At 36.6% G+C, this 26,681-nt stretch overlaps 1 protein-coding gene across 1 annotated transcript in view; it reads left to right on the plus strand.

Annotated features, from left to right (window-relative positions):
- Positions 1-24,881, plus strand: part of XRN2 (5'-3' exoribonuclease 2) — a 36,785-nt gene extending 11,904 nt beyond the window's left edge. Inside the window, exons 16-30 of the mRNA XM_072409501.1 lie at positions 843-928; positions 8,435-8,570; positions 10,330-10,437; positions 10,782-10,871; positions 10,978-11,050; positions 12,043-12,126; positions 12,683-12,780; positions 14,185-14,264; positions 14,996-15,052; positions 15,155-15,223; positions 15,311-15,445; positions 16,119-16,249; positions 21,826-21,886; positions 23,809-23,905; positions 24,325-24,881. Coding sequence (XP_072265602.1) covers positions 843-928; positions 8,435-8,570; positions 10,330-10,437; positions 10,782-10,871; positions 10,978-11,050; positions 12,043-12,126; positions 12,683-12,780; positions 14,185-14,264; positions 14,996-15,052; positions 15,155-15,223; positions 15,311-15,445; positions 16,119-16,249; positions 21,826-21,886; positions 23,809-23,905; positions 24,325-24,378 — 1,359 coding nt within the window. The 3' untranslated portion in view covers positions 24,379-24,881. The remainder of the gene's footprint in view (positions 1-842; positions 929-8,434; positions 8,571-10,329; positions 10,438-10,781; positions 10,872-10,977; positions 11,051-12,042; positions 12,127-12,682; positions 12,781-14,184; positions 14,265-14,995; positions 15,053-15,154; positions 15,224-15,310; positions 15,446-16,118; positions 16,250-21,825; positions 21,887-23,808; positions 23,906-24,324) is intronic.
- The last annotated feature ends 1,800 nt before the right edge of the window (positions 24,882-26,681 follow it).

Raw genomic sequence — 26,681 nt, forward strand, 5'->3', positions numbered from 1 at the left:
GCTTCATAAGACAGTCAAAGAATGGAGACAGATTGGTCCTGATTTATTAAAGCTCTCCAAGGCTAGAGAGGATACACTTTCATCAGAGGAGCTGGGTGATCCAGCAAACTTGGAATGGATCTGGTCCAGGATTTAAGACATTTGCTGGCAAATGACTTTGAAGAGATCCATTGCAGGTTTGCTGGACCACCCAGGTTTACTGATGAGAATGTATGTTCCCCAGCTTTAATAAATCAGGCCCATTGTATGAGTCAGCTACTGATAACTGCTTTTGCCGCCTCCTTACAAATATTCTTTGCTTCCACAACCTCCTAGATATTAGTTTTGACATTTTTCTTGGTAAGATTCATACAAGTGAATATTAGGAAAAGGAAGGACAGAACACAAAATAAGATAATGTTAAAGTTTTTTTTTTTTTTTCACTAGCAGGGACCTCAAAGGCCGCAGGTCGGGCACCAAGAAACTGTAGGCCTATAAATCATGATGAAAAATGGGATGGAAGGTGCCAAAAAAAGGGGGCTCTAAGAGAAAAAACCCATAGAAAACTTTGATACAACTTATGTTATCTCTGCCTAAAATAAGGGAGGACTCTTTTATGTTTTAATAACATATATTATGGTCTGACCCATAGTTGTCCTTTGAACACCCCTCCTATTTAGCTAAACGTAACCTTTTAGCATACTGGTTTCCTAGAAAGCTATTCTGACACTTCAGCAAGGGTCATTCACCTGCTTTTGTAGCAATCTTCAAAAATGTGTTGTAGGCTTTGTTCACCTCTGCATGAAATGTTTTTTTTCTTTACTCGGCATGTTTTGATATCACTGAATCTTCCTCTTCTTTAGAACTCCAATGACAAAGAAACCCTATCAGGAACAAAAAGAAAAGCAAGTGACAGTGACAGTGAGCCCGAGCCAGAAGATAATATCAGGTGAAGCCATTTTGTATGTAGCACTTTGTTAGCAAATTGCTGAATTGGGTAGAATTGCTAATGAATGCCATTTAGCTTATGGCAGCAGCGCCTTTGGATAATTTTCTGTGATCTTTTTATCCGGCAGTAATTAATATGGAGGGTAACAATATTCAGTAAATTCCAGCGAGATGAGTAAGCTAAAGCTGTTAAATCCAAGTATCGAGATTAGTATGCATGCTGGCTCTCTTTCTTCAAGCCACTCTTCCCTTTGAGACCAGACACTGCATTGGCTAGACATTCACTGATTTTGATTTGATTATGTGATCTGAATACTGGTGTTTTCTGCAGGAATATTTAACCCTTCAACTTTTTAGTGGCTGTAAGAGTGTCACATTAACAGATTTGAATGGGGCATCTGTTTAGCATTCCAATTGCACTACTTTGATCTGTAGCGTGTAAAATCGTACTTCAGAAATATAATTTGTGCAGGTGTCCCATTACCACCTAACACATGGCTTCTGTGGACATTTTGCTTATATTTGCATGGTCATTTGTTTGACTTTTTTTTTTTTTTTTTTTTTACCCTCTCCTTTGATGAAAATAAAGGGAAAAGTAAATACATAAATACATTAGCGCTCTGATGCTTCCCAAATGCATGATGTATCATTATTGTAATGAACATAGCAGGGGTAAAGAGCGTTTAGAGCTGTGTTCTGTTGTAGGTTGTTTTTTTGGTTTAAATATTATGTAGGGGATATTTTTTTTTTTTTTTTGTCCCTCTGACACCTAGACAGGAAATATCAAAAACATGGGCCACTAAGATCGAAATAGACAGGCGTTATAAAGTTAAAGAAACGCACCTCGGAGGATATAACTTTTTTTCTTAACCTTTTAAACACCAGCATTTTATTTTTATTTTTTTTGTTGTCCCGTTGACCGACCTGACGAATTTGCAATCGGTTTGACCTTCTGACCCTTTTTATCAAGACAAAAACTCTCTACTGCTCCTTCCATTTGGAAATACAGTTGTTTTTAAGGCTTAGTCTACACGGACCTTTTCATCAGCATTACCTGAGCGTTTAATGCCCATGTTTGAAATTCCCATTTATTCCAATAGGGCAGTCCACAACAGAGCATTTTCTCGGTAGGCCATAAATAAAACCTCATCTTGCAGCGTTTGGAAAGAGTTAAAACATTTTCTAAACACCCATAAACTCTCCAAATGCCCCCATTAACATGAGTGGGACAGTTTTGGCACATTTTATTATTATATAGTATTTATATAAAGCCATCATATTAAGCAGCGCTGTACAAAGTCCATAGTCATGTCACTAGCTGTCCCTCTAAGGGGCTCACAATCTAATGTCCCTACCATAGTCATATGTCTTTAATACAGTCTAAGGTAAATTTTTGGGGGAAGCCAATTAACCTAACTGCATATTTTTGGTATGTGGAAGGAAACCGGAGTACCTGGAGGAAACCCACGCAGACACGGGTACCTGTACCTGGGACCTAGTGCTGCAAAGGAAAGAGCACATTTGGGAGAATTTTACCCTATTCTAACTTTTCTTTGCAACATATCTTGGTTTAAAACATCTTTAAAAAAATGCTTAAGAAACTCCTAGGAAAGCTGTATGGGCTTTTACAAGCATGTAAAATAAAGTCTTAAAGACTTAGCCTAAACATTTTTTGAATTCAAATAACAGAAAAATATGCTGGAGTTATACAAAACCAACAGAAGTTGTACTAAACCATACGTTGTTATTGTACAGATATGGGGGGGGGGGATTTTTTAGAAATAACATTTGAAAAGGTTTGTCCTCTAATGTTCTTTATACTGGTTGTTTTAAGCTGATCTCCAGGCAAACCACTAAAATCCAGATATGGAGGATGTTTTAGAAAGGATTTGCCTTTCTGTACCTCCACAGCACAGCCCTGTATGATGGAGGATTTTTGTCCTTGGTAGTTACATGACAATGGCAGGTTTTGTCTTTTTTTCCCAGAAATTGCTTGGATGGTGAAAAGAGAAGCAGCAGATAAGAATTCATCTTGGCCAGTGTTCATAAATAAAACTTGGCACAACTAATCACCTCCAATAAAAAATCAAATTCTGGTTCTTTTCTTGTATTAGAAAAATGCATTGTATATTACAGAGATGCATACATTTTATTTTCTTTATTATCTTCCTGTAGTTCAGCTTTAAGGGTAACTAAATCCTATCCCCTAGTAGGGGTGGCACTTTAAGCCAATATTTGTCTGTGCATTTGTGCCAAGCACAGTGTATGAATATTGTTGGCACAACCACATGAGAAACATCTTTGTGGAGGATTTAGATATCGAGGACTGACGCATTTCTCAGTGCTGAATCCACTCCTGACATTACATGTAGTTTTGGCAAATATTCACACAGCAAGCAATGTCTGTTGTCTCTTTGATGGAAGGGTTTGTACCTGAGCCCAAGTTACAGCAACATATAGGTGTCCTGAGATATTGCACGAAATGACTGCCTGAAAATTTTTTTTAACGGAGTTCTACCTTTTTTTGTATGCTAATGATCTTTTTAGGTCATTTCATATTTCAGTTTTTATCGCTGCCACGATAATATTGTTCTGGTTCTGCCTATCTGATGTGTGATGCATGGTGTTCACATAGATTCTTTGAAATTGATCTGCAGGTTTTTTCAAATTGTATGGAAGGAATACCTTTATTTTGGCACTAGGTAGGGGACTGAGACTACTGTGGGAGGAAGAAAAAAATCTCCCATTGAGGCAAATAGGAGCTACAAAAATATGCAGGTAGATCAAGTTGTTGGTGCTTAGCAAAAACTGTTACCTCTAATATTGGTTCCAGTAATGTATGTAATGTGCATTCTGTCAGGCAGCCTATATTATGCAATGTTTGATAAAGATCTATATCTAATATACCTAAATACTCAAGGGATTCGCACACAAAACTGTTCGGCAAATAAATACGTTAGATTTTGTAACCACAGTCTAAGGTTATCTAATAAGATCAGACAGGGCCACATTTCAGAATCCTAAACAGTGATACCTCGACTAACGAGTGGTAACAATTTTTTATCAAGGTTTATGGGACTCTGCTAACAAATGTAAAAAAAAAAAAAAAAAAAAGAAAGTAAGATACCCAACAACATACTGCATGAAAGTATATTAGAAAAGTAAGAGAGACATCGCTTTCTCCTATATAGAGAGGGGCTTCCAGAGTGCCACAGAGAGAAACTCTTTTCATAGCAGTGTCAGTACTTTCTCCTATATAGAGAGGGGCTTCAAGAGTGCCACAGAGAGAAACTCTTTTCATAGCAGTGTCAGTACAGCGCACAATTTGAACTTGATGAAAGGCTTGATGAAGGACCGGGGGTGGTTTGCATTACTTGGAGAAAACATTTTTTGCTAAAAACAGCTGAGGTTGTGGGTGACTGAGCTCTTTCTGTAACCTCTTATAATCTATTAATTACCAAGACAAACTCTGCAGTTGTTTCTTTCTGCATATCATACAGCTTGCTCCAGATTGTACTGAATGTCTAGGCTTCATAAGAAGTTTTTTTTTTTTTTTTGCTTTGTGATTAACAGTGAGGATTTTTTACAGTAACTGATACCACACTGCCTAATATGTTGAGACAAACATCTGTCCTAATTACATTTATTAAAACAATGTAGCTCTTAACTGCTGTTACTGGAGGAAGCTATTTATCCCAGCCTTTGGTGAGTGTGACATTTTATATTGTGCTTTTTACTATTTTTATAAAACTCATCCTAAAACCGTGGGCAGCATCCAGAACAAATTAAATGATTTTCTTTAGAAACCTGGGTTAATCACATTTCATCTAACAAAGATTTCGGCTAACAAACTAATTATCTTTGTTAGCCGAAGTATCCCTATACTGGTGTATGGTAAACCATGGACAGTTTGTCTTTTCTGTAATCCTTTTTTGATATTTGCCGTGCATATAAAAATGTTACTATTAGGTTCCACATAGTTTATGTGAACCTGTCGATTTAATTCTCTTTTGTCTTAAGTTTTTGGTATATTTATTGTTATATATTTAGATTTTAGTGTATGGTGGGGTTGTCATTTTTTTTTTCAGTCCATCTATTGAGCTTATATGTTGTGCTCCTATTGATGTCTTGTTCTTTCTATATGCTGTCTATACATATCAAAAGCTTAGGGCAGAAATAAATCTGATTTTGGCTATATGCAAATGTACTCTTTACATAATGGGCTGCCAGCAGGTGAATAACTTCTGCTTTTCTATTGCAAAGCTTACCACTTCACCACCTCTTACTGAATTTCATCATGCAGGGACAATAGCAGACATTGAGGTATATGCTGATGAAGACAGCAGGCAATAGGAATGTACTGTATTTATGCTGAGCTCATTCAATTATAATGACTGCTCATTATCTTTCTTTTTGGCCAGACTGTAAGTCTGCAGCAGCTGGAGAGTTCAGAGGCAGAGGGAAGACTTGTATGAGCAGACAGATGCCCCTTAGGTTTTTTGTCTGCTTTTCTTGGTCCATAAAAGCAAATAACCTTCCTGACAGTTGATTTTTATGTATTTAGGTATATATATGACAACAGTGGGCATTGCACAAAGCTTTTGCAATGTTAGGTCTGTTATAAACTCCAACATTTAGCTATTTAACTTGCAATTTACTGTATGTTATACTATGTAGGTAGCTAGACTTGTGCCTAGGATTGGTGTTCTATTAGTGAGTGGGTACCTGTTTGTCTTTGAACGGTAAATAATGGTAATGTGCATGGCGAAGGGTGCTTTGATAATGCAGGAAAGTCAGTGGGCTAAAATAAATCCTCCTACCATTCAGAAGCTTTGGACTCTTGCCAATGTGACTGCACTTATGACTTGTCCAGGGCTGTTAGTTGTTGTTTATGACATGCATGCTCTTCCATACCCAAGTATGTTCTTTATTTATTCTGTCTGAAATGTGCAGAGGGAAAGAGCATTTGTGCCGGTGGCAAGAGAAAGTTAAAATCAAATGTGTTGCCTTAGTTAGGATGTCCTAACCTAAAATATTAACAACTCTATATCAATGCTTTAGAACACGCAACTTGTGGTTCCTCCACAGTGGCTGACCCTTGGTTAGCAGATTACTTACATTTTAAGGCCTGGATATACAGTGGACTTCAATGTCTGTCCAAATTAAGATCAAGGCCCAGTGTCTTTACTGGTATTTGATAATGCTGATTGAGCTTAACCTCAATCTATAAAGTCAAGAATTGAAATAATCAATTTATCAAAGACAAAGGAAAGCTGGGGTTTTATGTTTCGGCAATTCAAAACCATATTGAATATCAAAGAAACATACATAGGTGATATACATAAATGAATAGATTAGGTGGTCATTCCCATTATAAAATAATTCATAGGAATCTCTGATTACTTGAAAATGAAGGCATGGATAAGGTCCTGTGTCCCGAAGCGTTTTGCCAACAGGCATCCTCAGGAAATATGTTAAGAGCGTTAAAATATGTAGAGGGATTCCTTATAGTAGCATTCTAGTGTCCATAATATCCTACCACTGCTGATTATCCTACCTCAGCCATGTAGTTGCTTTGATTTTATGTTCTTGTCTCTTAAAACTGGAACTACCAGCCATGGACAGGTATTTGGAACTGAGCTGGAACTAAAAGCACCATAAAACACCACATAAACTGCTAAAAACGATCTACCTCATCACTTATTATAAAACTGCTAGTTTCCTGGTTCCATGGCTATTTTTTGCCTTAACAATTGTCTTTAATTATGATTTTGTATGCAGATCTGTTTCAAGTTTGCGACTTATTAGAGTAGTAAAATTCATGTAATAACCAGGCAACTCATATTTTTAGATGGAGGTTAGCAATGGCAGACCACATATTTATCTGTAGAAACACTTTGGCTCCTATAAAATTTTGAAGGTGTAAAGTGCACCTGGTGTATGGACATAACTGCCTCATCTTCCTAATAAAGCGGATAAATATGTCCAAAATTACATTTCCAGGGTGTTCCGCTAAATCTTAAGTTTTTGAATGAAAACAAGGGAGATTGAAAGTAGGAGCATTCCTACCCATACAATGCAAAGAGAATGCAAAACTGAGGCAAACTAGCGTTAGCCTTAAAGAGGAACTAAACTGAAATGTGCCTAAAACAAAAAATTTACACGTACCTTCGATATACTGGAGACTTTACACACTGGTCCAACTCTCCCATCATTAATACAAGATCTTGGTGAAAGATTAATGCAACTCAGGATGGAAATAAACTTTGTGAAATTGGCTAAACATAATATAACAATGCCATGGTAAATATGTGCTGTAATCAAAGTGGTCAAGCTAAATACTGCAGTGTTCTTATATACAAAGTGTATTTACTTAATTTTGCGTTCACTAAAAATTGAATGTATTTATTCACTGAGAATATAGATTTGATAAATAGTTGTGATAGTAACATGTAACATAAACTGCAGCTACTTTGAATGTTAATTTTGTCTGCACACAATAAATCAATGGCTGTGCCAGGCAAAGGGTAACGGCTTCTGTTATGTTTAGGTTTGAGTGTGTGTAATAAAATTATTGGGGTTGGGCTGAGAAAATGGTAAAACCTTTCAGGTCCCTGGGGGAAGGTGGGAGGGGGTAGGAGTTCTCTCTCCTTATTTATGCTTATTATCATTGTCCCAGACACAAAAATAATGTTGCGTTGTCCCAGGAAGGGGGTGAGGATACAGTCTACTAATTGGGAACTAACTTACTGGTATTCTGCATTTGGTGTTTTGAGATTGTGAAGACACATTTACAACCTGTGTATCAAGGACAAAATTAACTGTTAGACATTTTCAATTAAGGGTCCTTGGGATATTTGTGGTATAAAGAACTATGCTAAGTCATCTATATTAAATGATTTTGGACAATTGCATGGAAATCCATCAGCATTTTAAGGAATCCCTCTAATGCACATTTAGCTATATCAGCTTTTGTACTCTGTCAAACTTACTCCTTCTCTTTGCATAAGGTTGAAGGCCCAAAGAAATCAGAAAATATATTTGTGGCTTCTGTAAAAAGTAGGTGTTAGCTACGGGGCACTGAATTTGCTGGAAATAGAGACTTAAAATTGTAAATCTTGGCCAGTAGAAGCCAAATTCCACACAGCACTAGGTAAAAACAGGCTGCAACTGTGCGTTTGAAAGGACAGGAGGAGAGGTAGACAAGGGTGCAACGGCCACTTGGGGTGTGTTGGACCTGAAGTGTTTTAGTTTACTATTGGCGCAGAAGGAGCTCTTCGGAGGAAAACATTAGGATCATACACACTTAGTAAGGAATGAATTGGGTAGCTTGGTTTCGAGGAAAAAGGGGGGTTTCAATTGGATCGGAGACTTAAATTTACTGGATAGCTAGGCACTGGCACGGTTTAGTTTTTGGTACACTGTATTGATCAAAATGTCGATGCCTAAAAATTTGTATGTTACTTTCTTTAAATGTCAATACCAACATTTTATTTTCTTGTTATAGACTCTGGGAATCTGGTTGGAAGCAGCGCTATTATAAAAACAAATTTGATGTTGAATCCACTGATGAGGTATTCCGTCGCAAAGTTGTACAGTCTTACGTGGAAGGACTTTGCTGGGTATTGCGGTATTACTACCAGGTAAGCTACTACTCAAATGTGCAAAGCTGTAGGCTTTCATTTGTTGTGAGAACAGAGGCAGGTAGCCTGCTTTTTACCCAATTTCTCTAAGACATTTAGAGCACAGTGGGTAAATTTCAGTAGATAAAGCATCTCTGCTAGTCTACAAATCGGTGGAAAGGATTAATATGGCCAAAAACTGACTAAAAACATGCAAGCTTGGCAATATGCAGTGACCATGCTGATAGCCATGTCTTCTACAAAGTCTTCTATTGCTTTCTAATGCACAACTATAATTAAGGGACAGTTCTGGAACAGTACAACTTCTTTTGACACTTGATCACATAAAGTTGCATTAAGATTTCACTGGCACCATAATTGCTTGTTTGTGGGACTTGCATGGGGAGTAAGGGAATTCTGTAAGGCCATAGTTCTACCTAAATACGGCAAAGAAGTGATGTGTGGTATTCCAGGTTAACCCATTACATCTCACTATCCCTCTGCTTTATATTTATTGATGAAAGTTATTTCTGGATGGCTTTTGTTTCTGCAGTTTATACACTGCTATTTCTCTTTGAGTATGTGGACCTACTCTTCGCTGTTATATCGGTTTTTCCTGCTGATAATGCAGAAAGAGGTGTAACACATTAAAGTAATTTAATGAGTGATGACAGGCTGTTAAACAAAACTTTGCATTGCTTGCATTTGGATAATATGATGTTACAGTGTAATTGAAGTGATCAGTGTCTGATGAAAATCTTTTAATAATTGAAATGTCAGACAGCCATGGGATTGGTTACAAATCTACAGAGGTAAATTTGAAGCGGTTTGCTAATTTTGTGACTGGAAAGCATAGAGTGATTTTACTTCGGAACTTATTTACCCCAAGGCAGTACATTGCAGCACATGCTGTCATAAATTCAGGTGTACCTTTGGCCGACTCAAAAGTAACAAGCTGCAATGCACCCGAATGCGTACAAAATGATCTTTAAAACAAGCCCTCTGTAGCTGCATGCACTGAAATTATTACTAAAATTGCAGCCTTGCCTATTCTGTCATCAAGGAATAGGCAGCAATGGCTTTTTACTGTAAACTGGTTCCTAAGCTGGTTAAGTGGAACTATAGCAATACCTGGCCCATTTCTGTTGCAGGGTGCCACAATCTTTTTCCCCTTCTTTTCCTGGATGCAATTTTAGGCCATCATGGTTGTCCAGGATGACATAGCTCCTGCACAGAAACGTGGGAGCTTATTTAGTCCTGGCAAGCTCAGGGAGGGTCGGCATTGCCAGATATCCTGGCAACCAATGCTGGGCTGCACATTCACAGCTTGTTGTTTTTGACAGTTCAGCCAAGTAAGAATGCTTATTGCAGAAGTGACATTGCCTGATCCAAAATTTTTAACTTTAGTTCCCTTTTAGGAAAGGGAAAGCAATTTCACCTAATGCTTTGTAGTTATGATTGAGGACTATTTACTCTACAGTTCTTATAGCTTCTTATAGAAGTTGGCGAGTGCTCTTGTAGAGTTCTATTGCTGCTTTTATAATAGTATGAACATACTTTATTTTCCATAGGAAGTCTTTAAACTTGCTTAAATTCCTGAAGATTTTTTTTTCTGACATCTTTCAGGGCATTCTTTGTAGCATGGCAAGCAGTCAGATTTCACATCCATCTGTTTTAAAATTCATAACTGTTTTTTCCAATATCCTGGGGGTGAGGGAAGGGAGTACTACAAAATATAATGTTGTTTCACTTTATTATTTTCCTCTTTTTATCTCCCCAGGGCTGTGCTTCTTGGAAGTGGTTCTTCCCTTTCCACTATGCTCCTTTTGCTTCAGACTTTGAAAATATCGCTGAACTTTTTAAGGAGTTTGAAACGAACACACAACCAGTAAGTTACAAGTTCCAATGTTAAGTTTGAGGTTTATTAAAGGAAATTAGTCATTTTACCTGTTTTTCTACTACCATTTTGTTTGTTTTTTTTTTACAACGGGTACTTTCAAGGGCTACCAACCTTGGGCTGAGTTTATTAAATACAGTCTTGTTCATATAGTGAAAGTAGCATTTTTTTATTAGCTGAAATACCATTTAGCCCATCACACAGTTTCTATTTCTGCTTTAAGCTAATTACAGAATGTTGTTTGGTTATAAAATATTTCTGTAAAGTAAACTTTTGAAAACTACAAAATAGTTCAACAGTTAACCCCTTCATTTATCCTATTTTCTTTGCTTTAGTTCAAGCCATTGGAGCAACTGATGGGCGTTTTTCCAGCTGCTAGTGGCAACTTCTTGCCTCTTACATGGAGGCGCCTTATGTCCGATCCTGTGAGTTTTTTTTTCTTAAGTTTGCTTTTGTTAAATATATCTTTTTAATCTAAAATATTGTGTGTTATTGATAATTGGTAATGTGAGTTTTTTTTCATTACAACAGGAATCTAGTATTATTGACTTCTACCCTGATGACTTTGCAATTGATTTGAATGGCAAAAAATATGCTTGGCAAGGTAAGAGAAAAAGATGTTTTAAAAATAAATGTTTTTAAAATGGCATATATATGGTTTGTCTTGCATCTGTTTTCAGAAAATCAGAAAATGTTTACATCTAAATGGGTCATAGTGTAACCCAGCAGTTAAAAAAATAAAAATAAAAAAAAACCCACCGTTAAACATAGGGTCAAAAACATTTGGGGCTGTATGTGGGACAGAGACCCCTCAGCACATCACAGGTCTGTCACAGTGCTTGGTAACCTTTTCTCCCCAAAGGGAGACGTAAGATTTGGTAATGCTTAGTGATTTCAGAGAACTGTGATTTAGGGATATATCCATTGTTCCTTTCAACCTAAGCAATTTTTTATAGTTTAGGGTTTTTTATTTGGAAGCAGATTTTGCCTGAAATTTTGTGACAAAATAAAATATTGGTGACTGTTAATTTGTGGGTTTATGGCTGTTTCAGGGCTGACATTCTGATCCTCCACTATATGGTCATTCACTGATCTAGAACAAGTTGACCTAGATCAGGTGTCAATTTCCATGGTTTCCAGAGCACTGACACGCTCATGTTGCTAAATATGCTAGGAAAATAATGATGGCCCTGGAATGGTTCTTAAATCTTTCCCCACTAGTTACTTTCAAATCCCTGTCGCCTACTAAGCCTGTACTTGGGTTCCCCCGTTTCTGCAGCCCTCAATGGATTACAAGTATATCAGGCTGAAGGTGACCTCTGTTAGATATTTATCTGAATGGAGAGCATAATAATTACTTTATTCAGAAAACAGTTTGTGCATGCCCTAAGCCTCTAGATCTGTTTTTTGAAAATCACAAACTGCTTTCTTTTTGTTCTAGACAAGAAATGATTGGTTTTTAATGCTATGTTAATAAAAGTTAACATTTCTGCGGCAGACCTTTGCAAGTTTGGCCTTCTTTGCGTCAGACTCATCAGTCTCCTTATGTTGGTCATCGCCTTCTCCAGTTAATTGATTGCTTCTTCTACCTTTCAGGTGTTGCTCTGTTGCCATTTGTTGATGAGCGTCGTCTAAGAGCTGCTTTGGAAGAGGTTTACCCTGACCTCACTCCTGATGAAAGTAAGATTATGATATTCACTTGTGTTTGTGTAATCACCAAGGTTTTTAGCATTAGCGTACTTGCTGTTTATGCTCTGCTAGGCTGCAAATGAACACGATGTAATGGATGGCTGCTATTGATTGCCTTTAAACAAATCTGTAGCCTTTTGCTTCATAGATGATTTAATTGCAGTAAATTGAATGATCCTTGATGCAAAAATGAAGCCTTGGTGTGTACAAAATAGAATAGAACCACTTTGCATTAAAACTTGTTAAACTCTCATCTGCAGGTTTTTGTGTATGACTCAAATGATCTGCCTTCACAGGAAAGCTTTTTTTTTTTTCTTATTGTGAGTGTCTGTTAAAGCCATGACTACCTAAACCATTAGAAAAAAGTGGGAGTTTTAGCAGTGTAATTAAGTTTTTAAATTGCTTTGTAAGGGCAGAAATCATACGCAGGAATGAATTAACTTGTGTTTAGATTATATGCTAATGAACTAAATGGCAGCTGTTGAAAAAACATTCTGCATGGGGACTCAACTGTGCTAAGAGGTGTTCTTTTCTTCCTTTGTGTTAGTACGAAGAAACAGCCTTGGAGGAGACCATCTCTTCGTTGGGAAGCACCATCCCCTCCATGACTTCATACATGAGCTCTACAGGAGTGGCTGCAAAGAGGTATACCAGGCCTGTCCTATTACTCTAATGGGTTTTGTATGAAAAAAATAAAATAAAGCTAAGATGTAGCTATCTGGGAAACATTCTGCAGAGCAAAAAAAAAAAAAATTGCAGCAGCAAGAAAGATTGACAAATAACACCGCAGCCTCATGGGATGCCAGATTGTTACATATCCCAGAAGGCTGCAGGATTCCACATAGGTCCAAGATCAGGTTCTGTATCTTTGGTGTGCAGTCCAGCAATGTATATATAAGTGCACACTTCTTGCAGCTCCTCAGAACAAGATTGGGCATTTCTGCCAGTGCCTTGTGTTAAATCCCACAGCCTCCTGGGTTTTGTGGAATGGGTACCCAGGAGTCTCTGAGGTTACATGTTGATCTTTTTCACCACCGCCAGAACCCTGAAAATGAGTAGAACATTTTTTTACTAATATTTAAGAACAACATTCTTCTCATAGTGTGAGAGTATGTAGTCCTATTGTCTAAAACTTAATTTTTTGTTGCTCTGCTTTGATTACTTTTATTCCCTTCTCTGCCAGTCTATATGGCTACAGTGATAAAATGACCACCATTCTGGGGGATTTAAGACCTACTGGCTGTATGTCACTCTATAAACACAGACCTCATATTCTAAATTTCTGCTTACTATAGATGGAAGATAGATGACTATTCTACCTGGAGCTTTTGTGCCCAATGACTGTATATGTTCATCACCTAGTCTTCCTGTCTGTTTAAAAAATGGGGGCCTGAAATTTCAGTTAAAAAAAAACAAAAAGCATTTAAATACTTAGTGTTAAAGTGGACTTAGGCTTAGTGAAGCTTTCAGTGATGACACAAGTTGCCCTGACTAAATCTTCAACTTTCTTGTTTTTGTGCTTAAACTCTAGCTGTGTTCTGGGCAGTTTTGTTCAAATTTTACATATGGCATATTGTGTCTTACCTGAAATGTGTATTGTATAGTCCGATGGACCAGTGGGTTAGGGTAGACTGAGATGTTTTTCTTAGGGCAAAGGTTTTAACGTAATAGGTATATTTTAGGCGTTAATTGAACCCCCCCAGAAACTTAGTGTTCTTACATAGAACTCAGCACCTGTTGCCAGCAAGTTTTTTTTTTTTTTTTTTACAGGACATATTACATTTTGAAACCTCCCATTTTCCCAGTTTCAAAATGTGTATTAAAATAATGTCCAAATAAAGAATGAAAATGTACAAAAATGTTTTATACTCTTCAAAAGATAACCAAAAATAGAGAGGCTATATACAGTAAGATGGACATTGGAATTGGGTATTTTTCTGCATTTTGAGCAAAAGTACTTGAAAGTATAAAAATGGTTGTGCTCTCCATAATAGGTATTTTCAGGAACAAAAGGTGACTGTTACAATATTGATATTTATCTTTCCTTAGCCAACTGACATTCCACCTGAACTGTGCCATGGCATTCAGGGCAAAATGGATACGGATGATGGAGCCATTCTTCCAGACATGTAAGAAAATTGCATTTCCTATTTGTAGCATTATTGATATTTTGTTAAACATAGCAAATCATTTTACTTTTTTATTTATTTTCTAGTCAGTTAAGTTGTTCTATGTATTACAAGTTCACATAAAATCAGACCAGCAGCCAGACTTAACTTTGCTAAAATATAGTGAAGGAATTGCTGGGGCAGCCAGAAAAGGGAAAAACCTTAGACACCCAGAAGCGTACTTTTTTCCTGTCTAGCCCTGCAGTTTCCAAAATCTTAAATTTTACAAAATCATTGCACTGGATCAGCAAGAGTTAATACAAATAAAGCACTGTTACATTATCCTACCCTGAAAAACATACAAGGTCTTTTAAAGGTCTGTCTACAAGGTGTGTACTTTATTTTTACCTCATTAGGATTTTTTCTTTTTTAATTATCAGCCTACCAACATGTTTAATACATTGGGCATACAGTCTGCTGCCTTCCTGCTGGGAACACTACTGCATTGTATTTGTAGACCCTCCAATTTTTAGGCCCACTTCATTCCTTCGCTATGTGTTGCACAGCATGATTGTGTGAATTGCATTTAGGCAGCTGACCTAATTTAAAAGGCTTGCCAATGCACCATAACACAAAAACGTGGTCAGGAAGTTTTTTTAGTCCTAATGGTAGATGTGTAACCACATTGTTGTATGAAAAACTTTGGAGATATTTTAAGTCTTTTTTTTTTTTTTTTCTTTTTTTAATTTCAGAACTGTAGAATCGCCTGTTCCCATGTTACGGAGTTTGACACAAAATTCCACTATTAGGTATGTATTTGATTATAAAAACTACTATCTGTGATTCTGTTAATTTTTCATTTACAGCGCATGTAATTTTATTACCTAATTTTATTTGTATTTTTTTTTTAGCATTAAATTTAAAGACCCACAATATGAGGATGGCTACATCTTCAAAGCAGTAGTTCTGCCAGGGGCAAAGTGAGTAATTTTTCCCTTGAAGCAAAGAAAATATACATGATATTGCATCTGCTTTGAGTTTTGTTTAATGATGCCTTGTTTATGTAGGAAACCATCAATAACATTGAAACCTGGAGATTGGGAGCGAACAAACAATAACGGCAGGCCATGGAGACCACGCCTTGGCTTCAATGCTGACCGCAAGCCAGTCCATTTGGAGCAGTCTGCTTTCAGGACCCTTGGGTAAGTGGTTATGTCCTTTTTAACTGTAGATCTTCTGACGTGTATACATTACATTATTGGTTCCTAAGCATAGGTGGTTTGTGTTGGAATTAGGACCTTTTTTGTTGTAATCTTCCAATGTGCTAACAAATAGGCCTTAGCCTTGACTGTCACTTCAGGGACACTTGCTGTAATCTTTTGCATGCATGGTACCACTTAAACTGATTCCTTTGCATACAGAAGCTGTTGCTTTAAAGGCTTTATTTGTAGTTCTCTGTAATGACTTTAACGTAAATGAGGAAAAAAGGAAACAAAGCCTTTACTGCTGCCATTAGAACCCAAAATTGCACTCATTGCAAGGCCCTGCAGGGAGCTGAGTACAATGACGTATTGTGCATTACGGCAAAAAAAATGTTTAAAATAAAAAGTAACATCTGATGACTAAGTCTCCTTAGGCTGTGATGTGACGATAAATAAAAAAGAAGGTGTTGGTCCATATTCAAAGGAACTAAATAGTATTATATCATGTGTAGAAAGCTTTGCAGATGGAATTTTGGAAATTTGTTCTTGCAGGACACCAATTATATAATATAGCTCTGATGGAAACAATATATATATATATATATATATATATTTTTCTGGTTTTAATGGTATTTATAATGCTAATAGTCTATTTACATCTTGTAAATTTTAGACATGCCTTGCCACAAGCCCGAGGGCATCAAAGAGATGGCTTGTACAGCAATGCCCCACCACCTGGAGCTTATAATCCTGCATACCGAATGCCCAACTCTCACCAGCCACCCTTGTTCAATGTTTTGCCAAGTAAGTTGACTTTTGTGTGTAGATTCTTTTTCTTTCCTCAAACTGAAATCAACTAATTCTTACATTTTGTTTGCTGTGTAAATAAAAACTTAGAAAATTAGTTATATCTTACATCCCTTTGTTAGTCCTTTAAAACATACTATGCCCTTTGTTCTTAGAATGACAGTATTGCAGCAAAGAATTGGTCACTACTAGTTCTAAGAGAATGATGTTAAACTGATAGCTTTTTCTGTTAAGTCAACTAGACAGTAATTTTCAGAAATATTATCCCCTTATGCACATGGCAGCGTGCCTTATTACAGTGTGCATGAACACACTTTATTATAATTATTATTTTTGCTTGTTGTGCTGTAGTTTTTCCTATTTATACCTTCAGCAGTCCCTACCTTGGTGGGTGAGATTAATAATGCTGATTAGTATGAAATGTGGGGTCAAAACTTTGTAAGCCAACACCACCATAGGGGCACAGGATGATGTTGTGATCTCACTGATGCAGAGAATCTCCTTAGGAGGGTTGACAACTCAGTTAGGAATTCAGTACAGCAATACCGTTGATGACAGCCTTCCATCGGGAATGTCGGTTTGCAAGTACCTATAGCATCAAAGGCTAAATGAGCTTGGATTTGGATTTGTAGTCTTAGAAGCATTTATATTTAAGCTGATCGGGTACTGAGACAGAGATCCACTTTAAAAATAGAAAATAGGACTCCTAAATATATGACCAAGAAGGAAGTAATAAAGGTTAAAAAAAAAAACAACCCTAAAAAGTAAGATATCAAATACATTACCCTGACGTCAAATTTACAGTTTGTGAAGTGCCGAAGATCTATATTACAGTTGCACTTTGTAGTTTGCTTGTCCTTTTAAGCATGAGGAATATAACACAACAGTTGCATCTGCAGCAGGTAGCGCAATTTACCAGCAATAAGGTGTAGTATCGGTTAACCTCTTAAGAAGATACAAAGTTTTGAGCTAACGTGTCAGCATATTCCTGTATATGAAAGGAAATATTAATGGAAATTGACTTACTCTGGCGGAGGCTGTGAATGACAACTAGATTGGAGAAAAACTGTGCCTTGAAGGAAAGGAGCATGAAATGGATTCGGTGTATTTACCGTAGCGGCATCTAGTACACGCACAAAGTGACAGGACTAGAAAGAAGGGCAATGCGGTCAATCAAACAGCCACCTCTTTCAAGTGTCTGCAGTGGGTGTTTCTTTATGCATTTCCTTGATTTGACATTGATGTACCAATTTTCAGTTGATGAATAATTGGCTATATCCTGATAACTTGCTGAAGTCAAGTACAGTCTGCCAGCACTCTTACTGAATGGCAGATTCAGTTTATGCAAACCCGAGTGTCTGATTTCTGACTCTGTTTCATTGCAGTCAGTAAACTTGTCAGTTAGCTGAGTTGAAGAGTGATTTTGATTAGTGCAATCAGTAAACATGAGGTCTCCTCTTTTGATTGCTGAGCTGATTAGGTAAATACTCACTTAAGTATCTGCTTGGAACCTTTAGTTTATAGTTTTGCTATCTAGGCTTTAGAATCAGTACGGTTTCCTTTCCCTTTTTTCCTCCCCCTGAAATCTACTTTTTATTTCTGAAGTGCCATTTAGATTCATCAGATGCATTCATGCTTCAAGATCAGCATGAGAAATAAAATACATCTCTGTAAGAGATATTGGTGGATTAATATGAATAAGTAGTTGTACTTGTGGATGCTTAGTCGGCCACAACTTACAGAATGTTTTCTTCTAGGGTTACCTACCAGAAAATGTTTTATTTATATTGTCATTATTTTCGGTCTCTGTTTATTTCTTTTATAGCCAGTGTTGAGTTGTTTTCTTTATTTTGTTCTTTCTGTTGGTCTGTACTAAATTGCAGGAAAAAAAACCTTTAGTAATCTATATCTTCCTGTGGTTTTAAGGGCAAAGAAACAGGAAATCCTAAATCTAAAAAGTGAAAGTTTACAATCATCTAAAAATGCTAATTGTGTCTAAGCAGTAGTCAGTAATCCTTGTATTCCTCTTGAAAAATATTGGGGCATTGTGCCTTGTATACAGAGGGGGTTCTAGGTCTGACTGCCATCTTTGCTCTCCTCATGAAATTTATAGTTAGATTTGGTGACCCTCTAATTGTGCTGCACACTGTTCTTGCTGGAAGGGAAGCGGTTTCCGAGGACCTACAGGCCGGCATGTCCCTGCTTTGGTCATTATCTGTTTAATACAAATTTTGCTGATTCCTAAATACTGGCTAGTTTTCAGACCTACAAACCCACTTCTGTCACCCTTCTTACCAGTGTGTTTTGGACCCACAAGTTGACCCTAACTCAATATTCCCCCTTGCTTTTAAAATTCACACTAGAGGGTTTAAAATGTTTAAAGGTGAAATAAGCATGTTTTTACAGATCCCTGTCTCCTCTTCATAGACTCCCCAGACTTACTCTGTTTCTCACACCAGACCAATAGGACTTTCTACCTGCATCCCAAATACTTTGCTGTTTACCTCGCCCAATGTTGGCCCTCCATTCAGTTTGTTCTTTGCTTTTCATTTTTGAAGCAGCACATTAAAAACGATTTAGCAAGCCAAAAAAAGTTAGTGGCCTAAAGAAACTAGCTTGAATAAATTGCACGGTCTTTCAAATTTTCAGCTGCAGTACTAGCATTGCATTAAACCACGGCTACATAATTTTACAAAAAAAAGAGGCTCTATGTCAGTGGTAGATTGTCAGTGTTGAATATTTCCTTTGGACAACTATTTGGAATCCTCTACAATGTAACAGGAATGGAGGCAGTTTTGAAGGGTAATGACACATTGTGTATAATAACTGAAAGGGCTGTTGTTGATCATGACTGCATTCAATTCAGAGCATATGGGTTCTCGGGTATTCACAGGAAAACATTTAGTTTATCTATTATACGGTAATGGATAGAATGCCAGAACTACTGTTTTGGATCTGGATCAGTACTTTGCAGCTTTTAAAAATTAGGTTAAAAAATTCTGCTTTAGCATATGTAGTCAGCTCGTACTTTAAAAGAGATTCTATAACCCTAAGATATTTCTTGGACTGGGGTGCAGGGCAGGTGTAAGTAGAAGTGCCTAACTTGTAAGCTGACAATAATAAAATATGCAAGAGCTAGATAAAAAGCCTTTTCAAAAAATCTGAAGCCATCAGGTGATACTGGAATCCATTATTTATATGTGCTGTGTTATGTAAAAAGGCAAAAGACAAACATGTCAAAGTAGTTAGGATGGAGGGGAAAAAATATTTGTTTTCATTCTATGTGACAAAAGTCGCAATCCCGTCACAACTACATGTTGCTACACCAGAACCCCTTGTCTGACAATCTACCATCAAGGAAGATAAGAACACAACAGGTTATGTGAGCGTGCTCTTTTTATGTATTGCCTGATTACAAAGTCAGTTAGAAACAACAAAATGGCTCTTTTTTTTTAAATTTTTTTTAAAGAAGAAAGCACCATTGCATTGTGTGTTAAGTCAAACAGAGTTAAATAGTGGGACATGATACTTTTATTTTAATAGCTTTGCATCCAATAAAATTATCCGATCCCAGGATACCAAAACCTGAAAAGCTGTTGGAGTTCAGCCCTCTGTTAGCGCTATCACTACTGATGGAAATCCACAATAACAGTAAATTTACGTCCTCTATATGGATACAGTTAGATATTTTTCACTTAAGGTCCTGTCTACTGTATTGTACAGTGCAGAGATTTCTTTCCCTTATGGCTACCTTACAGCACTTTCGTCCATTCTAGGACACTGCTGTGTTGCCAATTGGCATCTGACAAGCCAATCTATATTCCTTTCTTGTCCTTCAGTCATCGCTGAGCTCAAAAGTTACTTTAGGATTGAGAGGGCCAGAAAACACTCAAGTAAGTGTATTTATATAGTAGAGATTTATTTTTAGATAATTAGATAGAAAACCAATGGTTTCAATAGGTTAGTGTCAGTAATAGGTTTATGTTCCTATTAAATTTGACTATAATGTACCAGTCTTATTTTTTATGTCTGTGACCTTTTTTTCTACGCTTTATTACTCTAATCATTTATTACTTTTGTAAGCTCCCTAACAATTCAGTATTGCGATTTTGTTTGTCATATATTTGGTATATTTTTTGTAGCACACCTCTGAAATGACTATCGATTAAAGCGAACAAAGCTATTTACAGCAGCTTTTATAATTTGGTTTTGCCCAAACAATGATCATCTCGCAGCAGCCTAAAGATTTGCAAGCTACACAATTTGTAGTGTTGTGTACTGAATGAGCATCTATTGATTAGAAGCCTTTCATGCTGTGCAGTGGCCAATCTTGTTTAGACGGAGAGCATCCATCTAATTGCCTGTTTTGTTGTGGCTGTGTTACTAATGTAGCATTGTGGGAAACAAAGGAAAGGGTGGGTGGTCCTTCAACACGCACACTTTTCTCTTCAAAGAGGGTCTGCATCTGAAACAGATATTGCTATTTGCTCCAAGACAGTCAAACAGAATTATAAGTAAATGACTGCAGTGCAAGCTTTACCAAAGCCACCGTCAAAACAGACATTTTTCCAGAGTTATAGGCAGGATCAATTATAACCTATGTTTAGCAGAGTTGCCAAAAGTTAGCTGGCCTTTCTATGCAAGAGGGCATTTTGCCATGTCCCTATCCGTTGACATTTATGTAACCTGATTTTAGATTGTTTTGTTGTTATTGGTACGGTATATATTATACTTAATGGCATTTCTGTAACCTTTGGTTTTACCGAGACCACATGATGTGATTTAGTTCACTCAGTGCAAAGTTGCATTTATGCTATGTTGTTGTAAGGTTCTTTTGGCTGGTGGAAAAAGTTGTCTTTTTTTCTAGCGAACTATAGTGCTCAATCGTGTGGTATGAGTAAAAGCAGATTCATTACCTTCTACTGTAACACTACTTTGTGGTGGCATTCAAAATGAATGGCACTATGTTGCAGGGGTTATCCTTTGTTGTGCTAAATTGTATAGTACATATTGTGTGCCAAAAAGTTGTGTGTGGGCAAGTGTGATGGTACTATAAATATATCTGCATTATGCTCATGTATGGGACCCCAAAAGAATGTTGTGGGATTTGCATGGAGTTTGCAGGTTCTCCTCCTGTTTGTGTGGGTTTCCTCTGATACTCTGGTTTTCTCTCACATTCCAAAAACATGCAATTAGGTTAATTGGCTTCTCCCCCAAAAAATTGACCTTGGACTGTATTCGACATATGAGTATGGTAGGGACATTAGATTGTGAGCCCCTTTGAGGAACAGGTAGTGACATGACTATGGACTTTGTACAGCGCTGCGTAATATGACGGTGCTATTTAAATACTGTGTTGTAATAATAAAAATAAAGCTCTATTAGAAAAGGCTGCATCAGTTGGGAGGAGCTGGGAACCCAGTGGTCAATTTCAACACACCATCATCTACTCAAAGTAGTTTTGGGTACATTTAAACTTTAAGTACTGCTATTGCAAGCGATAATGGGCATAGTTAAAAAAGTTGGGGGATCCAAAAGCTTTGCTTAGTAAATCTTTAATTTTTTTTTTTTAGTCCAGAGAATGCAGAATGCATGGCCTGCCCGTCCACCGCTTTTCAGCCAACCACCGCAAAGGTAAGTTTAATGAGACTGAAATAAAATCTTGCATCGTAAACCTGAACAGCTTCTTAGAGCCTGAACATTAACATGACTCTCTTCTCTCACATACTGCTTTTTTTGCCTTTATCTCTTCGCTAAGAATCTGATACTTGTGAAAACAGAACATAGACTGGGATTTAAGGAAGGGCTAAACAAATTTCTTTTTAGACTTGCTGTGGAAATTAATGAGGCATAACTAATGGTGTTCCACTTTATAAGCTCTGTGCTGTGACTGGCGTGTTAGCACAGACCAGCTATTGATTCTTGCTACAAACCTCTTGAAGTCCTAATCAACTTCTCTGGTAGAACTTTTTAAAGCCTGACAAGCCCATTGTAGGACAGTGTCACTGTAGGTCAGTAGTTATTAGTTGCCACTGAAAACAGTTTCTTTAACTACTTAAGTCTCAACTGAATTAAAAGCAGAAGGGTCTTGGTGGAGGATTATGGAATCCACGGACTAATAAGCGTCAAGCAATGGAGAGAATGTGACATGGTTTGGTAATGAGGGATGTCATACATATGTTCACTGACAAAACACAGAAGTTCCTGAAGTTCCCCACTTGCCTTTTACACGGAGAAGTTATTAAACTTTTTAATTTGTTGTCATCCATAACTTGGTGAGAATTTTCCATTGTGTCCCCTTAAATGTCCTGTAATTGCTATATTGCATCAACTACCTATTACATCCTGAGCAAAGAAATTTGCACTGTAGCCCAATAATAAGAAATCCTATTCCAGATTGGTTAGGAAAAGAGAACACCTAGTTGTTAGAGAAAAGAAACTGCCTTTTTATCTTGATCATAATAGGTGCAGATATCATTTCATAGATTCATACGTCAAAAAAAAAAATCATGTCTACTTGTCCTTTGAAATTTTATCTGTTCTTTTGCCTCATTAGACATGTTTATTAATCCTGAGGCATTTTTTTTAAGAAATATTTTATTCTTATTTATGTATATATGATTTGGTAGGCTTTATGTACTCATTTACTAGGAAAGTTGGAATCTTGCCTTTCCTATAAAACAAATGAGACAAGGCTATTCCACACATCTAATAAGGCACAGTACAAAATCTTACAGTAAGCAATTGTTAGTTTTCTTTCTTTGATGACCGTAAACCGATATCTGGTTGCTGATAGTTACAGCATATTTCTTTTTCATATTCATCAATGTTAAGCATGTCTTAGAGATATTTTCCATCACTAAGATATTGGCACTTAGGCATTAGTTGTATGTGTTCCATACCTGTGTATGGGACTCGTAGGAGATAGGCTTATGTTTTTTAAATTGGTCTGATACGCCGAGGCAATTAAAACATTTGCAGCAGCAAGTAATATGGGGTGCTAATGTAGATCATAATAGATGTTAAATTTGTGTTCCCATATAAACTGTATACCAAATGTCCGTCTATGCCAATTAGTGCTGATGTTGCTAGGTCACGGCGGTCAATTGAAAACCACATCAATAGAACTTGAAAAGGTTTTTTCCCCCGATCAGACCTTCTGACATATTGCACAGAATAATGGATGGGAAAAAAAAACTGACAAGGCCCCTTCCCTAGATTCAGAATTCTTTGCTGTAAGAATTCATTCGCAATCTGCAATTAACTGGAAAGAATGGCGAGTCTTAGAGGGTCTGGACTTTGGGAAAATAAAGCATTATCCTGAGCTGCTTATGTTTACCCTTTGGATAAGGTACTCTAGCTTGGAAACCTAGTGCACGTTGTGTGTTTCCTTCAAAACACAATGTCTTGTTGAGGTTTCTGCTTGCAGAGTCTTTTGTTTTTTTTTTAATCTTTACAACACCAAATTGTTGGGAATTTCTATAAATGCTGTTAAAACATAAATGTAAAATGATTTGTTGTCTTGTTGCTAACTTTGATGCCTGCCTGTTTTGTAGACCTTTTGGGCACAACCCGATCCAGCTTTATCCAAACCCTGGACATGGTGGACCAAGTAACTACTATCAGCGACGCGGTAGTGATTGGAATAGACAGGTAAGTACAAACCAATAGAAGTATATTGTACAAAAAAAAAAAAGATTGATTTGTATTTGTTACTCAACCATTTCAAATGTTGCTGTATTAGGCATTTTGAAAAGTAAACGTATGTGTGTGGCTTGTTAGATTTTAAGCAAACATATAACAATGCTGAATCTGTTAAACCATTTTTTCCTTTTTTTTTTTTTTTTTTGGACGCGATTGTGATTATAGAAGCACAATGATAAAGACGTGTCGGACAAATCTCCCTATTATTTAGCATGTTTAGAGATGTTCTGAGTCTAGTTAAACATCTGTTTAGTTTGATATTGCGGCTTTTGTCACAAAGCATTGTCCGCATATGTGACTGAATTAAACCATTGGCTTTTGCACATCCTAATCCAGTAAACAAACCCCTTATTTTGTGTGTTTTGCAGCCCTACAACCAGGGAAGGAATTACAAGTCGGGAAGGTATAACAACCGGAAGTAAATTTCTTCGGCAATGTTTTTAAGCACCTCGTGTTGGGAACCTTCTGTAATAGCATCCAGACAATTTAATTTTAACACAAACTCTCCCAACATTTCTACATGTAAATCTGTATTTTTTCTGTGCAGGTTTTTTTTTTTTTTTTTTTTTTTTTTTTTTTTTTTTTTTTTTTTTTTAATTGTTCTTTAGTATGAACTGTAAAATTACGTTTGTAATCAAAGATTTGATGTCTGGAGAAATGGTGTTTTTAAAATATTGGCAGTTGTGATCTATGAATTTAGCAGATAAAATGTCAGGAGGATACTTTAGTAAATCTTGGAACGACTCGGATCATACTATCTTGTTTTGTACAGGAAGATTTTTTTTTTTGTATTTTACAATAGGTATTGATTGTTGTCTGGAATATTTTTAAAAAAAATATTTTGCCTCTCTTATTATAAAGTGTTTGTATGTAGTATTTTAATTTCTTCTGAAACTTTTATAAAGAGGTCATGACAAATAGCAAATCAAGGCTCCCCGTGTTTTTTCTTTATCCTTCCTGTGAACGAGGACTATTCTTTAATAAAGCTCAATACATTTAAGAATTTGCAGTCTTAATTAATGTCTTTTTTACATTGCAATTCCACAACATTTTCTGTATGTATTTAACCAGAGAGTTCAATTTTAACAAGATATTTTTACATCTTATCTGTAGTTCTCCAGAAGTTGAAATTTGAGGTTTGTTAATGTATTAACTATATATTTTAGCAATGGCTCGGGTCAGCCGTGTTAATATGCAGTGTTCTATTTAAAGGAATCGACCAGAAACTTAAAGACCCGTTGTAGCACAATTGAGAACACATAGCAGCAGTGTTTATGAAGTGTGCAGGTACTGCATGTGCTTTTAGATAAATGAAATGTAATATGAGCAGTCCTTGTAAGGTGCAGATCAGAATTCGGGAGGAATACATAAGTGAATCTGACATGAACAAAACTAATAAAACAAAGTACTTAAATTTGCACATGAAACCATATGCTGGCTTTCTGTGTTGGAAATATTTTTGCCGTGATTTATTACAACTGTAATAATTTCGTCCTTCACTTGTGATGTCATAGGTACCTAAATCGGTATTGGCTGTGGATTGTTTGACCCAATAATTGCCTATGGGAATCATAGTATCAGATTTTATTTGTTTTTTTCAATGTAAGTTTTTTCATGTTTATTACAAAGATACAAAATGTTTTCTGCTTGTTTCAGTAGACTGTATGGTATCCTTTTCTTTGGATTTATATTTATTATTCTGTTCTACTTTTAGAAGAGCTCACACAGCCTTGCTTACATTCTAGCACTTGTGGATAAGCGCCCCTTACTTAACTGTTTTTGAAAAGATGAGGAGGTCTAAGGGTTGAGCTACATGGGTGATTTTGGTCTCTCACTGAGCGATTTAACCTCTTGTTGCCATTTACCTCATTTGTGATGTGTACTGTAAATGAGGTGATTGCTAGCAAGTGGTTAAACCACTGGGTAGTGATTCACACAGCTTCCGCTTTTGTTTTCGGTATGGTGAAAGCGTAATTTTTTTTTTTCGTCATGATTGGATAGAAACAAACAGCATATGTGCATGGAAATAAAAGGAGTTTATGCATCCACCAATGTCACAATCTTCAGACGCAATCCATTGTTTGTGTGAGGTAAATTGAATTGGAAGGATTTTGTTCATTATAGAATAGGCTTTTCTGTGTCCGTGTATAAAAATCATCACTGGCATGTTTTGTACACTGGACCGAGAGCCAGCTTTCCTTCCTGCATTTAGTTTACATCTTGTTAATTTGAATTGAAAATATGTTTTCCACAAAGAGCTGTATTGTAAATGGTGTAGCTTTTGGTCGTTAATATCTTTTGTTTACTCCAGTATCTTATTAATTATTCCTGTAAAAAAAGTAATAAAAACTTTGTTGCAAAAACCAAATTAAAAAAACAACTTGAGTAATGGAAAAAAGGCCTTTTTGTACTTTAAAAATCTTCCATACCTTGTCTATGATTCACAAACGATGCAATGTATTGGCTACATTCACCTAGTGATTGTGTCAATACCACACTTCCTGTCCTATGGTGACACCACTTAATCCAAATGGTCATTAAAGCCCACACTAATTATTATTCCCAGTTCATAGTAGGAAACCTGTGTGGAGAGCCCTATGTTGTCTGCTATTGCTAATCACTTTCTAAAATGTAAATTGCCCAGCTTCTATGGTGATTTCATGACTATGGTGTATTTTGAAGCAGAACAGGTATGTATTAGTTAATGGCAAAATCAAATAGGATG

The sequence above is a fragment of the Pyxicephalus adspersus genome, chromosome 4 (genome assembly GCF_032062135.1).
Source record: "Pyxicephalus adspersus chromosome 4, UCB_Pads_2.0, whole genome shotgun sequence".
NCBI classification, from domain to species: Eukaryota; Metazoa; Chordata; class Amphibia; order Anura; family Pyxicephalidae; genus Pyxicephalus; species Pyxicephalus adspersus.